This window comes from Falco naumanni, chromosome 3, assembly GCF_017639655.2.
Source record: "Falco naumanni isolate bFalNau1 chromosome 3, bFalNau1.pat, whole genome shotgun sequence".
Lineage (NCBI taxonomy): Eukaryota > Metazoa > Chordata > Aves > Falconiformes > Falconidae > Falco > Falco naumanni.
Genome location: NC_054056.1, coordinates 29,636,326 through 29,654,607, shown reverse-complemented (window position 1 = coordinate 29,654,607; position 18,282 = coordinate 29,636,326). Strand labels below are relative to the sequence as shown.

Sequence of the window (18,282 nt, the reverse complement as noted above, 5' to 3'; positions counted from 1 at the left end):
GCTTCTGACACAGAAGCAGCATCCTGATGTATTCAGTTTTACCGTGTGTGCAACTTCTGCTCTATTCATGCATGCAAGTTTTTGTAGCCTCTTTGTGTCTTAAAATTACACATATAGTATTGCAGTTCCAGGTTTTGCATGCTTATTCAGTCGCTTTGGAGGTTTCATAGTAGAATGCTGTCATCTAAGTACTTGAGGGAAACATAGCTCTGAGAACTACATGTGGGACACTGGTAGCCTTACACCATCTGAAGATCTCTTGAATGACTCTTGCATTGGCAAGCCAGAAGTTTAGTTTCTGTTACTCCTCAGAACCACAGATCTTTCTCCCTTCTGCTTTTCCCATAGTTCACATAGTCATCCTTGCTACAGCTTTACAGTATTGTTAAAATTGCTTGTAAATGTAATTTTTCTGACATTTAATTTGTGGGAGGAAAAAAATTAATAGGTGATGTAAACTAGAGATTAAATTTAATGGGAATCTTGTTAGATGTTTCACCGGTAAAAAGTACAGTGGAGGGCCCAAAATTGGAAGGTGCTATTTTAAAGTTTCTGTCAACCATTGTGATAGTTGATGGCTGAAATTGTCCTTCATTTTTGTGTCTTAAGTCTTCCCATCCATTTTTCTTTAGAGCAGTATTGGATCTTTGTTTGTGGCAGCTAGAATTCTGGCAACTTGAGTCTTCAGTGTTAAGAATAGAGTGGGAGTGGAATGCATTTATGCTGTAACAGAATAATAACATTTTCCTGAAAGAAATTGCAAGGGCTTGTTGAGACTTTCTTTAACACATTTCTGTCAGAAGCTATAGAAAGGCATTGTATTTGTGCTTCAATATGCTAAATAAGAGGTATTTTAGACTTAAGAATGTTATGTTTCACTTGATTAGCCTAAATGTTGCAACCTACAGTTATATGGTGCATTAGCTTTCAGTGCTGTATAATAGGACTGGCAGCATGGTGTCCCAAAAACTGTAATTGTGTGGGCTGCTGAACAGTCGTAGAGAAAGCTGCACAAAAATTCTATTCTAGACAGAATTTTTTTCATTTTGAAATGAATTTCACAACAAATTCACAGTTGGATGCCACTGCTTGTGTTTCCAGTGAATCACACTCCAGAAAAGTAATACTTTGCTTCAACAAAGCCTGCCATGAAGTGTGGTGATATAAATCAGAAATTGGATATTTTTTAATTGTAATTTTTCAAAATATAGTACAGTTATTAACTATGCCTGCAGGTCCTGACATTCAGATACGTTTGGTTTTGTCTCTACACACAAAATGAAAATCCTTCACAAATAAGACAAAAAGAAGGGTTGGGGGAAATACCCTTTTTACTTATGCTCTGTTCATGATAGGAAACTGACTCCCCAACAGCAATGGTTGTCACAACACCACATATTTAATAGCATAGTCAGCGCAAACCTGTAACACAGTGACCTTTAATTTCTAGCCTAAGATTACCAATGGTCAATTCATTTCTACCTTTCTTTCTTATGACAGTATTTTTCTTCAGTTTAGCTAGTTCTCCCTTCTCTCCCTGTATGGATCAGCTTGCTGGTGCTTTTGGAGTGTAATTTCGGCTTCTTTCCATCTTTGGGGTTTTTTTTTTAGCTTACCAAGACAAGGTCTTTTAGACTATTAGATGCTGCAATTAAGGGAACTAGTTTCATATACATGAACTCTTTAAACTGCATAGCTTTGCACAGTTTGTGCTGAATTATCTGCTCTTAAATTGCAAAACCTGTCTAAGAAACTGAGTAAATACTTGAGGCGATGCTGAGCCCCCTGATCCTGCAGTCATAGCAGGACTGGACCTGCTATGAAAGGTCAGGAACACCTAATTAGTGCTACTGGAATTGCAAGAGATAATCTTCTTTAAGCTCTTAGTTCACCTATTTGTCCTTGTATGTGGTGCAAGGACGCAAGATAAAATGTGTTTGCTTATGCCCTTTCACTGAGATTGAAGTTAACAGTTTTATCACGCAGCTGGGATGGCCTAGCAATATGCAATACCAAGCTACTGTCACTTCGTTTTTACCATAGATTCCATCTCAATTCCATTTAGTCAATTCATTCTCAGTTCTTCAATTAGAAGACATAAATGAGCATGTTTTAGCTGTCCACCACCAAAGGTATTTAACACCTGGTGCTAATGTTGCTGACATGAGTATTTCATGCTTGTAGAAATCAACCATATGTGGTTAATGTAACTGGGTGACTAAGAAATATCTTATGGGAGGTTTCCACAGACATAGCTGATAGGCAACTTTTACTAGCACAGTCAAAAGCTGTTTAATTTGGGTGCTCTCAGCAGCAGCAGACAGAATTAGCAGCTCCTATCCTGAGGCAAGCTGCATGAACACAGGAGAAAAAGCACCTCAGGTGCTGAAGTGGGATGGGTGGGAAATCAGGATTCTTCCTTGGAACCACATCACCCTCTTACCCAACCCACCCGCTTCAGTCTCTGTACACTCCAGCTTTTCACTCACCTCCTTGATAACCTTCTTCCCAGCTCAGCCCATGGCCTCCTCTCTGCAGCCCCCCTCTGTACTTTCATTAAATGGCTTCCCAGCTGTGCCAGGGGTTGAGTGAGATGCTTCATAAGAGAACAGTCAGTTGGGGCAGAGAAGTGGTGCTTAGTTCAAGAGTGAAATTTTGATTGACTAATGAACATCTTCTAGCAGTGATCAGGTATCCATAGAGAAGGGAGACCGGCAAAGTCTTAATGGTGCGCGGTATTTGTGCAAAAGTAAAAACACACCGTTTCCACATGAAAGGTCCTACTGTTACAAGGTGAGGCTGGTAGGCAACCAAAAGCTGAATACCACACAGATTTGCAGAGCAAAATCAACCCTTTGCACCCTGAGATTAACTGCAAACCAGCTCCCAAATTTGTCATGTGCTTCTTGATGTGATTTGCATACCACCGTTCGGTGCCTAGTTCAGTTGTATTTGCTTCTGGGACGTGATACAAATTTTGTCCTCTGTGATATGTAAGCCTGCTGAGGATTTAAACTGGGGCAGAGTGAAGTAGAAGAAGGAAAACAATAGAAGAGGAAAAAGGAAGGGGGTGTTGCATTTCCACATACACCTGTGATCTTTTGGTGTGGTTCGAGTGCTGGTGTGTAGCGTTCTTTGTTTTGCAGATTACAGGGGAGGAGAGAAAAAAAAGTCAAGTTTCATAAAATTTCTGGTATTGCTCTATTTCTCCCTTCCTTGTTGCAAAAAATCACTAAATAACAAGAAATTATAATCTTGCAACCCAGCATACTATGCTGTTTGACTTGTCGTTGGTTTAGCTTAGATGGAAAGAATGAATGAGATTTTTCAAGGAAAAAACTAAAGATAGAGAGAAAAGGCATTAGAGATGTTTTGGAATGTGTGGGGAAAGGCTTATATTTTTCTTTACCTGTATCGGTTATTTGCATCTCTGCCAGTGTGAAAAATAGAACATTCCTTCTTAAAAGGTCTGAATTCTTTTTTATGTTCAGAAACCAAACTGCTTGTAGCGAGAGCATTAAAATCTTTGATGCTTGCCTCTTTGCTATGAACTTTTGAAACGGAGGCTGTCTTGATACACAGGCCTGTGTGCAGAGCTCAGCTGTGTCCTGACTGCAAGCTGGAACAAAAGTCACCATTCTTGAGCTATTCATGGGGTTGTTCAGCATATCTCTCTGTGCTTTCCCCCAGCACCCCTGCTTCCAACTGGAGACCTGTGATGCTCTCCAGTAAGCACCCTCCGATTTAAACTCCAGGGTGCATCGCATCGCACAGTGTAGATGCAGGCAATCAAAGTGTTCCTACCTCATGCAAGAGGTCATACCTGTCACCCTTTCATCCTACTCTTATAAAATGTTTGTCCATAACTGTCTAAGTAAGAAAGAGCTAGCATCTCCTTTTTAAATTCTGAGGTGAGTTGTAGGACCAGTGGTTAAAAAAATGAGCACAACTGAGATGGCAGTTGAGACACTGCTCTGTTCTCCCATAGAATAACTCATTTTTATGATCTTGGATAACTCCTTTTAAAGCTATTTTTCACAGAAGGATTAAGTTGCTGCATTGGCGTTGTCGGAGGAAAGGTGGAGCAAGTAAGATGAACTGATGAAAGGTTCACTTTGTGATTTTTATAACAGAAGCCTTAATCACACTGTGATCTCTGAACTGTGTGCTCTCACCAGTCTTTGTCCATGATTCTTATCTTTTATTGTTGATTAAATATAGTGAAGGGAGTGATGGGGTCCTTGCACTATCTCTGATTCATGCTAGAGAAATCAAAAGTCATGTGGATCTGTAACCCTCTCATTACTTTGTTGCACTTCCAACATTTATGCATACTTATTAAAGTTAAATGCTTTCCAGTTTGCCTTTGCCTACAAAGTGAAGTGCCTAGAAAAGCAAATGGGGCAGTTGTACATTTTTGCCTATTTTAGATCTTATACAACTGGAGTCCACGTCTGGGAAGTTACTCCAGAATTACAGCAGTGTAGGGGATGAAGAGTCTGTCCTAACTAAAGCATACCCTGCTGGATGTCCTTTTGTTTAGAATTTCCTTTTTAGTATAAATTGATAACCATTTCATGTGCTTGGTAAATAAAATGCTTACTTGACTTTTCCACCCTCCCCAAGAGGAAATTTCTGCTAAGGCATGGCATATCCCATAAACTGCCATGAGTAATATTTTTGAAACAGCATTCAGAGAAACAAGAGTCCTTGCTATTTCTATCTGTAATAATAATTTACAGTCAGAGAAGCTGATAAAGTAGTAAGATCTTCTTGAAGACTCTTGTACAAACAAAAACCATTGTCTTCCCTGTTTCTTTAGAACTTACCGAGTTGTAGTGCGTGTTCTGTGCCATGGTATGTGTATTCTGGTAAGACATCTAGAATTTATTTTTTAATAATGGTAGGGGTTTTTTTATTAAATTGCAAAGTCGGTGAAATTAATTCGCCAGAGAAGAAGAATACCGAAACAGGAACCTACTGGCTTTTTTAACCTTTTGCTGTAAGGAAATGTACCTTTCTCCATTTGATTTGAAAAAGGAAATAGACTGGTGGTGTGGCTATGGAACTTTCTCTTTCTGCCTCTGATTGCAAAAGTGCTAGTAAAAGAATGAAAAGAAGTAGTACAGTATTGAACAGTAGAACATTATGGCTTTGTTGAGAGAACAGAATGAAAGTAATTAATTCCCTTGTTTGGTTTTGTTTCAGGTGTTAGAAACTATTTGAAAGAAGCATTAGTGAATATCATTGCTGTGCATGCAGAGGTGAGGAAAAACTTCAGATTGCTTCACGCTTACATTCGTATGAATAATTTCAGTGTACTCTGTGTGGTAGATCCTGACTGTCATCACCCCTGAAAACTGTACCTCTGTTGAAGTGTCTTCGTTATAGATGTAAGTGCTTTGGGTTAGATTCAGCCAACCAAGTATGCAGCTGCTAACTTCTTCTAAAGGCCGAAGGAGATCAACAGTTCCTGTTTATCCTCTGTAACACTCCATTACATCTTTTTGTTTCCACTATCTGATGAAGAGGAAAGCTGAAGTCTAAAGCTCAATTCTTCCCTTTTCATGCAGATTAGATATAGATAGGTACAATGCTCACTTTCTCTGATTAGCTTTGTTTTCCACAACATACAAAAATGTGCTTGTGCTTCGCTTTGGAAGAGATGTTCAACATATGCTGCTTGGTCATTCTCATACATAGGATAAAAGTGGAAACCTAAAATCAGAAAGTGTTATAGTCTTTGTACAGCACAAAGTGTGTTTGAAATACTTAAGTAGGTAATGACTTATTATACAGAGTGTATATTAGAATTAAAATATTATCAAAATAACATGCTTGCAGAGCTGCAGTTATTTGGCTTTTTGTGATAATATGCAGGAATTTTCTATAGTCCTTTAAATTACAGCCTCTGTTCTACATCTTCCTTCCTTCTAATCATCAAGTATTACCAGATTACTGTTGCTCCTGGTATAAGCATTGGTAGTAATATTACTCTTACTTTTAAAATATCACAAGTATAGCTATGTATCTTCTCCATCTAATTAGAATCTGATGAGATTCATTTGAGGCTTTTGTTTAGTTTATTCCTCATTAAACTGCAAGGATTCATATATAGTGAGATATTTTCAGAAACTTTAAATTTCATTTGCAATATTTTTGATTCAATTTTCTGTGTTTAATTGTAGCAGTTTTCACAGAAGCATTGCTGATTTTACCAAATGCTTCTGAGTGAAGGAATAAGCAACTCCAAAAATATATACCAACATGATATTAATTTTTAATGTTGTTTTTCACTGTAGTGGAAATTAATAAAAATGAAAGTGATGAGAGGTGTTGCTTTAAAAAATTCAAAGGCATTTGTGACTTAATAAGCTAATCTGTAAACATGTATACTCGTTAAAATGCTGGAGCAGAAAGGTGCTCTGCCTTGCTGACTTCATTAAGACCGATACCGATTTTGGCCCAAATAGTGTTGCCTCATAAATTTCTAGACATGATATATTACAGAAATATGAAAACATGTGTCAAGATGAAACTCCCATTTCCACTGTTTTCTGGTGAAATTCTGTAAGCTGGGTCAGATTTAAGTTTAGTTAGCAGGGGTGCAAGTTTCTGTAGTTTGAAACAGCAAAAATTAACCATCAGCTGAACGGCAAGCATGGACTGGAGTGGAAAGAAAATTGTTTCTCTACCTTTGAATTCAAATTTAACTGAAATCAAAATAAGGGCTTCTTGTTGCAAATTTGTGATGATTCACCATTGCTGAGAATTTTTTTTTTCCTGGATTCTGTATAGTAACTTCAAGAGTGCTCGTTGTGGGCACAAATAATTTCTTCTCAGTAGAAGATTTTTGGGCGTGTTCCTGGTATATTTGAGTTGAATTGCTCAGCAATATCTGCTGCTGAGTAAGACAACCCCTTCACAAATCGTTTCTTGTTGGGTTTCCCTTACCGTACAGCTATGTATGTCACTTACTTAGCTTTTGTGGGTCAAAATAGTTAAAACAGGCTGCACATTTGAATTAGCAATAACAGCTAATAGCTGTGGTCAGTGTACTTAGCCTGTGGTACAGACCTGCCTTTTGGAACAGTCAGCTTTATGGGATCCCTGATACATGATTCATTATTAAACCACTGAAAACTGTAGGAATCCTGCATTCTTCTCCCCCCCCACCCTCCCCGATTTACTTTTACACACATGTATTAATATTTTCTGTCAGTTACTATATGTCCTTGTCAGACATGAGATCTAAACTTCACATAAAGCAAAAGTATTCTAGCAGTAAAATCATTCCACTACTTAATTTGTTAGACCATTTTAAAGCAGAAATTGGGGGTAAATGTTTAAAAACTCTGTGCAGTTCACTTTCTTTCTTGCACCACTCCAGTCACATCATCTTCAGTTCCTTGTGTCATCTTTTCCCCCAACCCACTGCAGTTTTAATGCAGCTTTATCATCACCTTTATGTCTTGACACAGGTTTGGTCTGTCTAACCTATAATCTCACTTCCTCCTATATTCCAACCTCTTGGCCTGCATTTTCCCCAATTCTGTGTAGAAAAATCTTTTTTTTTTTTTTTAATTCACCAACAATTTCTCGCTTCCTTAAAGGTCCCTTTAAGGAAGATTGGTTTCTTCATGCTTTCCTTCAGACATAGGTCTGATGTTCAATTTGTGTTGCTGTCATGTTGCAGTCACTGTTCTGAACCTCCAAGTACCACTTTAAGAAGTTATACAAATAAGTAGTTAAAAAAATGGTCTTGTTGCGTAGAAAAAATAGTAGGGTGTAATGTTTTTGCCAGAGAACTAATAAATGGCAGAAGAATGGTGGAAGAATCTAAATGAAAATCCATTAAAGGGCCATATTCTCAAACCCTTTCAAAGGCTTCTCTCTGCCATAGAGCATAGATACTAGCCGTTGGGCAGTGGTCAAATTCACAGGATTCTAGAAGAAATAGCAAAACATGTGGGTAAATAAGGCTGAATGTATAATTGGGTCAGTCAGTCACACAACCCTGAATTAAAGGTGCTCTCTGCAGAACAGCAGTCTCTGTACAACCACTTCACTACCTGCACCCATCAGCTGAGAGCACACGTTTTGAAGTCGAGCTGCTTTTAGGCATTGTGAGAAAGTTGTCAGTATCACATGCTTTTAACAGAAGTGATTGGTCAAAGCACAGGGCAAGCATCAAAAGAAATCCTTCGTATTCCAGTTGCTGTTGAAAATTTTTTGTTCATTGATAAAAATTAAGTGGTCCTAAATTAAGTGTTTGATGATTTTTACTGTAGAAAAATATTTCTGTTGCTATAGTTATTGTGTTCATGATTCTTCTTTTGTAAAAATCAGGTGTTTACCATTTCCAAAGACTTAGTTCCTCGGGTAATGTCAAGGGTTGTAGAAGCAGTCTCTGAAGAGCTGAGTCGACTGATGCAGTGTGTTTCATCCTTCAGCAAAAATGGAGCTTTACAGGTACCCAAATACTTTGTACTGTCAAACATCTGTATCTAGAAAACAGAATAACAGAGATATATAATCTGTGTTATTTTTTGGATTTATTGTAGCAATGAAAGCAGAGATAAAAAGGATTAGTATCAACCTATTTCAGATTTATGAATGAATACCCTTTGGGAGACTGGTTCTTGGATTTGATTATATTTTAGTGTTGCCCTTGTGTCTGAGTGCTTAAAAGGTTACCTGTATCCTATGAAATAAAAAGCATCATAATGGTATCTGTTTGAAATGTTGCTTACTGTCTTTGTCCAATCATCAAGAAATTACTTTAAAAGAAAATAAACAAATTTGTGATATTTTGAGATTTTAAAATCTTGAAAATACGACGCAGTAGGGTCTTGCAAGTCTTTGCAAAACTAGTCACTGTTATGCTATTTCTACATTAGCACTTTGCAGCATGGGTAGGACAGACACTCTTAAACAGCCTTCTTCATTTACGGCTGGATTGGTAGTTGTACTTGCTATTGGATAAATTTTAAAGGACTAAGAAAAAAATCTTTCCTAAAAAAAAAAAATATCCCTTTGAATCAATGATTGCTATGGCTGTAACAGGCAAAAAGAGCAAACTCCCAATTTCCATTGTGCATTTTTGCATGATGATGGGAAAATAATTATCCAATTGCAAGTCTTATTTTCCAACTGCTGGTAGTAATTGCATTGGACAGAGAATTAGGGTAGAAAGATCGAAACCAAATAAGATTGCTTATTTAAAACCGAATCAGTGAATAGCACAAAGCTACCCATATGTCACTTCTGTTTGACTAGACAGCCCGCTGTATGGACTCGCTGCCTAAACCCATAATTGAAGAGATTTTCTCTCCCTACTGTAAATTTGTCACTCGTGGTCATTTTCTGTTCCTCTGAACGTAGAAAATCCTGTTTGGCAGGCAGCAGGGGTGTGAGAATGATCTGAGCCTAGTCAGGCTGATCAAAAAATACCCGTTCCTGACGAGGAGCCTGAATCTGTATTCCCACTCCCATGACCCACAGTTTCGCAGGGTTAGCCCTTCTGCTGTGTTTATTTAGGCTGTCATATCTTGAGAATATGACACTTCCCCATGGTACTGCTGCCTCCTAAAACTTAGGAAAGACTCCAGAATCTTATGCGTAGGACTTCAAAAAAAGTCCAAGGCTGTTCAGCTTGGAGCACCATACAAAAAGAGGCAAAACATTCTGTGTTGAGAAAAGCATTTCTTTGCTTTTATAAAGCAAAAAAAGTATGAAGTATAAAATTGTATATAAAGCTGGTGGGTGGCTGTGTCATATTTTGTGCCAGAAAGTTCTGGCGCTAAAAAAGCATAAATTTCAGCTGGCTTCCTACCTAGGGGAGAGATGAGGTTGAAGACCTAAAAACCAAATACTTTCATTAGAACTGGAATTAGATGTCTGTGTTGCATTATAAAAAAGTTTGTTTTGGAAGATTAATGTCATATTAGTTGGGTGTAAATGTAGATCAGTTTCTGTAACGGCTAACTGGTTTAAATTTTATCTTTATGACGAACAAGAATGGAATGTGAATTTACATGAAGTTTACTTTCTATTTTTAAATAAAATGACTTAAAGTATTGATCACATGCAGAATGTTTCAATTTCATATCAAACCTGTGATGATAATGATTGCTTTTCAAAGACTAAAGGATGACCAATGGAATCTGTTTAATAGTTGCGTTCGTTCTCCACCACGGTTTGCCTAGGTGAAAATTAATACCTAGATACACAGTGCAGTGCAGGAGTAAAATCCTCAAGCTTGTGTGCCCACCAAGTTACAGAGAAGCAGCAGAGCACAACCATTTTACTTCCTCATCTGATGGAAAAAAATAAATTCAACAGGAAAACCAAGAATAAAATGTGTATCGACAGATTTTTGTACTCTTGTGTTTCCTTCCTCCCTGGCCAGACTGTGCTGTGAGAAGTTAAGCTCACTGTATCTAATGTAAAAAAAAAATAATAAAGTTGTATCCTTCTGTCTTTCTATCACACTACAGAAAAGACAGAATAGAATTGAAGATTTATTGCTTTTACTGAGTGACAAGCCAATGGTTTTGTGCTGCTACGTAGTGATTGTAGAAACAGTTTGACTTGAATCAAAAGTGTGAAATTGTTCCTTTTAGCAGTCTCCTGACATCACAGCATGGCAACAAAAAATAACAGGAAACAAACTTTTGAAAGCCAAGGCAGCTTATAACTGCAGCATGCAATAATATTTGGCTCTCAAAAAGATGAAACTTTGGGATACTGGTATTCACTTGGCAAAAGGGCATTGTCTCATTTTTTTAATATTTGTGTTTCTGTCTTTAGGCAAGACTTGAAATCTGTGCATTGAGAGATACCGTGGCCATATACCTAACACCTGAAAGCAAGTAAGATGTACTGTAATGTCTCTTTTTCAGTGTAATGGAATTATTGATAAACATGCAAAATCATATAACTTAGATTAAGGATTAAGAAATTTTGCTTCAAATAGAATGTGTGATATACTGGATAAATACATGAAAAACAGATTATTGGCAAGGTTTTAATAGATAACTTTTTGGTTTTACTTGAGTTTTTAGAGAGAAACTAGTATTTGCCACTCAAAAAAAAAGAAAAAAAACTTATGAACAGCAGTACAACTGCTGAGGAAAATTACACTAAAACAAGACAAAAGCAGATATCGCTGACTTTTATGCAGTTTTTCATAGCAGTCTCATAAACCATATGGCAAAGAACCAGCCAGACCAGTCAGAGAAGCTACAGAACCAGACAGTGGCAGGATCCCCTTATAGGGATATGGAGAACTAGGGCTCTGTGCAAGCTTGTACAATACCCTGCTCCTTCACACAGCTGATCAGGGAAAGTGAATTCAGCTTCACACTGCCTCTTAGAATGAAAGCCTTCAAAAGGCTTTCAGCAATTTAGCATTTCTCAGTGAGGTGCAAGACAAAGATAAATAGTGTGGGACACACTCACACATTAACATAGAGAAAGAAAAGCATTAGCAGCATCAGTGGCTGATGCAGTCAAGGCATGTAAAAACAGGCTATGATAGCTGTCAGCAGCTTTGAGTAAAGCTGATTGAAATTTCTAGGTGATTATGTCAGGAATTGGATATGGGCAGGTTCATTCATTATTTTAATTACCTACATTTCTGTTAGGGTTGGCATTACACGTTCCTGCACATGGCAGTTTGGTCATCTTACCTAATCAATGCTGTAGGAGACACTGCAGGGCTTGAGGGCCTAGTTTGTCCTCGTAGTGTCACAGATAGTGTCTTGTGTTGTCACTGCATTCAGTTAAGATTTCCCTCTCCTGAGTGTCTGATATAACGAAGACCTCTATGTTGAAACTACTTGGCACTGGCTCAGATTGGATAAAGTAGAAGTGGTACTGTCCCTGATGGGCATGGGGCAAAGCACAGTGAACCCCGGGAGCTGGAGCATCATACATGCCTTTTTATTCCTGGACTTGCCACTAGTAGTAGTTGCCACAATTCACCATGTTAATCTTTTGTTGACAAGGTTGTACCTATCAGTGAACATCCTGCATCATTCCTTGTACTTCTGTTATCTGTTGCACAAAGAGAGGTGAAAAGCCCATCTTTGGAGTAACTCAAAGCTTGACTGGATAATGCCCCAAGAAACTTCTTCTAACCTGAAGTTGGCCCTGCTTTGAGAGGGGGGATGGACCTGAAGACTATGAATCTGTGTTACCTCAATGCAAGCCTACTGCAACTCTCTCTGTTGGCCCCCTTCTGCAGGGGAGAATGCAGTGACCTATCTACTGAGCATAGAAAGCCAAAATCAGAGTTTTATCTGTGCTTCACACTCTGGTGGTCATTTAGTTTGAGGCAGAAGGCAGGCTGGCAAGTGTAATTCTTGAAGAGTCCAGGATGGTCAAGCACAGTCTTAAATCAGCTGCTGATTTAACATTTCCTGTTAATGTATGGGATTCGTCACATAGGAGACCTGCTTGAATCCATGATCACGTTATGTTCCATTTTTACATGAATTTCATCGTGTCTCAAGTTAATGTTTTGTTAATTCATTGAAATAAGATTGGATAAAATATAGCATATCTCCATGGAATTCATAGAGAGAAACTGTGAATGCTGAGATTTGTACCAGTGGAAAATGAGTATTTTTCTTTTCCTTGCAGCTCAAGCTTTAAGCAAGCTTTGGAAGCCTTGCCTCAGCTTTCAAGTGGAACTGACAAAAAGTGAGTATAATGCACCCTCATGGCTCAAAAGACCAGAAAGGGGACACTGCTTTTTACTCTTATATCAGAACTTTGTTATGAGAGAGTTAATGTTCACTGGTTTTGACCCTTCTGAATTACAGAAGCCCCTTTGGACAGAGATAAGCTAAGTCTTTGTTCGTCATGGCCTATTAAATTACACAGAAGAGCCAATGGCTTTATAGCATATCCCTCTTGCCTGTCCTAGTCTTATCAGTTCAGTGTAGCTTTGTATTTCTTTTGCAATTTCAGTCTGTTTTAGCCTTTGTTGTTAAAGTTTCTGTGAGGTCTTTGTCTTATCTTACTGCATTTAGCAGCAGTAAAGAAAAAAGGCCAAGGAGCCAAGTCCAAGCTTTTGCCAGCTGATATATAAGGGACTCTCAAAACTGGCCTGTTTCACTTTAAAAAAATAAATGAGAAGGGTCTGTGGTCCTTCCTTAACATCGGGAGGAATTTTGGGTTCCTCCTTCCCCACCATAGCAACCTTTGACAACCAAGCTGTTTTGGTGCGTCTGACCTAGTATTTGGTAGGCTGTTTTACAAGCATAGCTTAATGAAGAGTAGTACGGCAAAACTAGTATGGGTTTGTGATGAGAATATTAGTGTAAGTATAGATGTTTTGAACTTGAGATTAGTATTGTGGTATTTTGGGGAACTGAACTGCATCAAATCAGTTTGCACTTAACAGCCAGAATTTAGAATATTTTGTAGACACATGAAGAGTTGTTTGTGTAGCCCATGGTCTACTGACATGCCTTCTTCCAGATGTCCCCTGTCTGTTTATTCAAACGTGCTCCTTGCTAGTCGCAACAAGTCTCAGGATACCTCCTTGCCTTACTTACCTTTATGCTTTATTAAAGATAGGAATCAGTTTTGAGTAAGGAGAGTTCTTTAAACTCAGACTTTCTGAAACACCTGTAGAATTTTTTTTTTTTTTTTTTTTTTTTTACTTAGTCACAAGCATTTGAGCTTCATGGGACAGATGATAATCAATAACCGCATCATTTTTACATCTACCTCAGAGTTCTGAGCCCTAGACAGTGCAAAACTTGTTCGGTTTCCAGGTCGTTACACCACAATTGTCACCGTTGCAGGCAGCTCATTGTAATCTACACATATTTGTGTAAAATAACGCACATTTGTGTGCTGATTTAGAGCTGTTCATTTCCCTTCATTCACAGTCATTACTGTGATACTAAATGATGAATGTGGCCATAGTCATCTTCCAGAGGACTTGCTGAGGAAGCAGATACAGTTTTTGTGGTTCAAGTTGTTGTTGTTGTTGTTGGGGTTTTTGAACATACAGTATAATTTCTTATCTTACTGGCTGCTAAATAATCACAGCTTGCCAAAAAGTTGAGGTGATATATGTCTGCCCTATCTAGCTTGTTTCTGAAATAGAGCAAAAAGTTCAGGGAACATATTCTTCCCTAGAATACAGGGAAAATAAAACACACAGGCAAGACCGTAAAACTTCATGATGCATCTCCACTGTTACAATAAATATCCCCTATGACAGAGCCATCAACATGCTTAGTCCTACACCTGTAGTTTCTGGATTATAATAAATTTTATCCACTGCACCAAGTACCTTCTTGGCAGCTATGTAGGTGTAAACAAACCATCGTTACGCTCCAAAATGAACTCAGACGTAGTTTGTTATCTATAAAGAACAAAAACACACGGTTGTCAGTGAATTAGTATTTCTTCTGAAAGTCATACCATCTCTGATCTTTCAGCCATGATACTTAAGAGAAATCTATGAATACCTTCCAAAGTTTGAGAAAATTCACAGTTCAGCTACACACAAAAAGCCATAGTCTTGATAGGGATAATGGTTTTGTGGTACATAGTCTGGCAGTTGGGATTTTCATTACAGAAGTATGTTATGATGCTCTCTACCAGTCCTTTTGCCACTGTTTTGCAAATACACTTCTCTCAAGATGATGATCTTTATCTGGAAGGAAAGCCATATAAAGGGCTATATTATCACCCTGATAAAATCTCTGTGGCTAAGTCATCTTCTGGCCACAGATCATCCTCACACATTTGGTACACTTCTAAATACCTATAATATTCATGTATTTTAGTAGACCCAATTTTAGGCCTTTTATTTAAACAGAGAATGTACTTGAAGTCACAGACGGAATAGCCAGAATTTTTGGTAATTGTTACCTTTTCAGAATCTGCCAAAGTTGTAACTATTTTCCTTTTACAGGTTACTTGAGGAGTTACTAAACAAATTCAAAAGCAGTATGCACTTGCAGCTGACCTGTTTTCAAGCTTCTTCATCAGCAATGATGAAAACATAGACAACGACACAATGCAGGCAACTCAAGACAAGTGTGCTTAAACATCATCCCTCTTGTCTGTACTTAATTCCTTTCAAGTGTCCAAAGAACAAAAGGAATTTCACTGAACAAGAAATTTGAGATAGAATTCTTTGAGAGAGTAATGGTATGGGGTATTCTGCTGAGTGAGACTTCTGGTCATAAATACCTTGATAAAATGATTTTCTGTCTACTGTGTTTCATTCTGTGGAGGGGTTTAAGCAGATTTTGTTTACATACGCTCTTCTTGGCTGTACGTTCATGGAGAAATATTCATTGGTGTACTGCAGTCTGTTTCATTTGTTAAAAATACATTGAAATGGGTTTTTAACAAATGTCACCTTAAATGTGAGTATTACTCCTGTTCTTCAGTGTAACAATCTGTTACTTTCTAGAATTAGTGATACTGATGTGAGTGGAAGACTCAACTTCTATAAACTGTTGAGAAGTATCTAATAAACATTACTACATACAGCTAATTAGTGTTCAGATACAATATGGAGAAGGACACTGCTTCTTTGCATTTAAAAATTGTCATTTTTTTGTTGTTATCATCTACAGTTTTGGTGGTTGTAAGTCTTGATTTCTTGGGAGGTTTTATTTTCTTCCTTCTTTTTTAATTAAACATGTTCCTGCTTCTTGTTTCTCCCTTCAGTTGGAGTATTGATGGTAACTTACACATTTGAAATAAGCTCTCCTTTCATTGGCAGTTAACAGAAAAGTGCTCTGAGTTTATAAGATCAGTAGAAATTAAAAAAAAAAAAAATCAAGTAAAATATTCTTTGGTGTTAAGGAGTAGAATAGTTAATAGCCTCTTGCATAGTCAAAAATAAGGAGCAGCACCATATGTCACTGGTTTTGCTGCTTCCTTCTTACTCATCTTTTCTCGTTCTTACAGGCTCACTACCACTGTCTTCCTCTTCCCTCTTTTTAGTCAGTCCATTTTTCACCACCAATTATTGAATTTGTGTGGAGAAGAATAGGGATTCAGGAGGAAAGAACAGATTTGCCGCCATTAAGATGTAGTTACACAAAGATCAAGAACCGTTTTCCCAACAGGGGAGATTTGACACTGACTTTCATTTTTGGACTTGATACAAGATCACAAAATATCTGCAGGAAGCTATAACAAGAGAGCAACTAATAGAAAGTAGTCTTCTTTTGGGAAGTGAGGAGCAAGTTTAATTTTATAACTGAAATCATGACTTAAATAATGCAGGAATAACATATTCTTTCTGTATTTACAGTCATTTGGAGTGGGACTTTTCAGAAACAATGCAGAGTTTTCAAAGGTTTTTTTAATGTCAGCATTTTCTTCTGCCAGTTCAGTTTACATGCTTTAAAAATACAATGTACAGTCCTTTTAACATGGAATAACTGAAGAAACAATTTGATGCACATGTATTTACTCGTTAAAAAAAAAAATAAATGTGTAAGTAGTATTAGCATGTTGAATGGAAGTGTGAAGTTTCATATGTCATTGTTGGCTTTCAGGGAGAATTGTTAAATGCCTGGAGCAGTGTTGTTCTGTTAAATGTTGTCCATTCTAAGCTGGTCATAGTCTCAGCTGCTGGTATTAACTGAACTAGTCATCCAGTTAGCTCAACTTGTTAAAGATTTTGCTTTGGAATAATAAAATATTGAGAAATACGGTCATAAGTTCTTCTTTAATTCCTCACTTTCCAAGAAATGTGGTTTCTTTATATATTTTGCTAATCTACATTTTCTACATTTGTATCAGACATGTCCCAAAGTATCGAAAACATTTTATCATCTGTACTGAATTAATATGTATATTCAGGCATCTCTTTATTCTAATATTATTCTCTTAGTCATCTTCTGTTACAACAGCTTGTTGCTTGTCTTTAAAACCTGAAGTCAGGTGTTTGTGTTTAGATGCTTTTCTGAAGTAACACTTCAGAAAATGTCATTGACAGCCAACAAGAGAATCTCTAAGGGACTAAAATGTTACTTGAATTCAACCCAATATGAAGTAAATGCTCACGGTTAAGTCAGAGCACTGTATTTCAATAAATCCACTTGGGGGAATTAAGGAAGTCAGCGAGCATCATGCTGCAGCACTGTTGTGGAATCCCTTTGCGTGGAAGGAGTTGGGACTGCTGAGACTTCATAGTCAGCCTACAGCAGGCTGCAGTTCCTCTGAAAAGAGAATTATAGAAAACAAGAAGTGGTCCGTGTGGGTTTTGCAGAAAAAAAAACCCAAACAAAACAAAACAAAACACAGCCCAAACCTGTTCAAAGATACACTGAGTTTTAAAAGTGGAAGAAGATGGGGAGACCACACCAAAATACACAATCATTTGGGGCTTGCAGAGAAAAGAGAGGCAGCAAGGAAATCAAAGTAACAGAATTGAAAGGTTCTGACATTTAAAGCAAAGGTAAATGCTGAAAACAGTACAAGAGAAAATAAAGTGAATTATTACATGGACTTTGAACCTCTAGAAAAATCTAAAAATACAGACTGGAAAGAAATTGACACAAATAAAAACCTGGGGATGTTGTTTTCTCATTTAAGAGAAAAATTAGGAAGTAACAAGACTGTAGAATATATCTTGCTAAAAGTAGGTAAAGAATTATAGAAAAATTCAGTTGTAATATGCTGTGTTGAGATATTCAGCCTCTCAAGATGTTAAGGCATTCTCCTGTTACTGTATTTTCAACATCTATTTTGAATAGTCATGAGTAGTTCAGGAGGTAGGCAAAGAAGTAATACAAAGCAAGTACTGTATCAGTGTAATGAGTGTGTGGCTCATTTGTGAGTATTTTTTATAATTCATTTCTTAAATTCCCCAGTAAAAGGGGGGGGGGGGGGAGGGGAATAGGGAAAAATTCATCATCTGTCTGGATGTTAACTTCATGAATAGATCATATAAACAGCATAAAACAAAGAAGAAATCCTGCCCCTTCTCATCCATAAAATGTTTCTTTTTTAAATTGATATTCTTTAGAAAATATGTTTATGAAATGTGCTAGTAGTATGTCATTGTCAAAGTTAAACACCTTCCTATAGCTTTTTAAAAGCCACTTAGAGAGTTTAAAAGTATGAAAAGAGCCGTAGTCCTGCTAAGTTTCATGCATGTGCTGAAATTCAAGCACACGAACAGACATGAGACTACTTGCTACTTGCTCAGAAGATCTTCAGATGTTGCACGCGTGCCTGTCTTTTGAGGGTCTGGGATGTTGTGTTCTGTGGGCTAAACCCCCT

The 18,282-nt window shown here is 37.5% G+C and overlaps 1 protein-coding gene across 2 annotated transcripts in view; it reads left to right on the top strand.

Annotated features, from left to right (window-relative positions):
• EXOC2 (exocyst complex component 2) overlaps positions 1 to 16,715 on the top strand; it is a 133,734-nt gene extending 117,019 nt beyond the window's left edge. For both annotated transcript variants that reach the window (XM_040586157.1, XM_040586158.1), the window contains exons 24-28: positions 5,209 to 5,264; positions 8,350 to 8,472; positions 10,813 to 10,874; positions 12,649 to 12,708; positions 14,945 to 16,715. In XM_040586157.1, the coding sequence (XP_040442091.1) occupies positions 5,209 to 5,264; positions 8,350 to 8,472; positions 10,813 to 10,874; positions 12,649 to 12,708; positions 14,945 to 15,038 (395 nt within the window). In that variant the 3' untranslated portion in view covers positions 15,039 to 16,715. The remainder of the gene's footprint in view (positions 1 to 5,208; positions 5,265 to 8,349; positions 8,473 to 10,812; positions 10,875 to 12,648; positions 12,709 to 14,944) is intronic.
• The last annotated feature ends 1,567 nt before the right edge of the window (positions 16,716 to 18,282 follow it).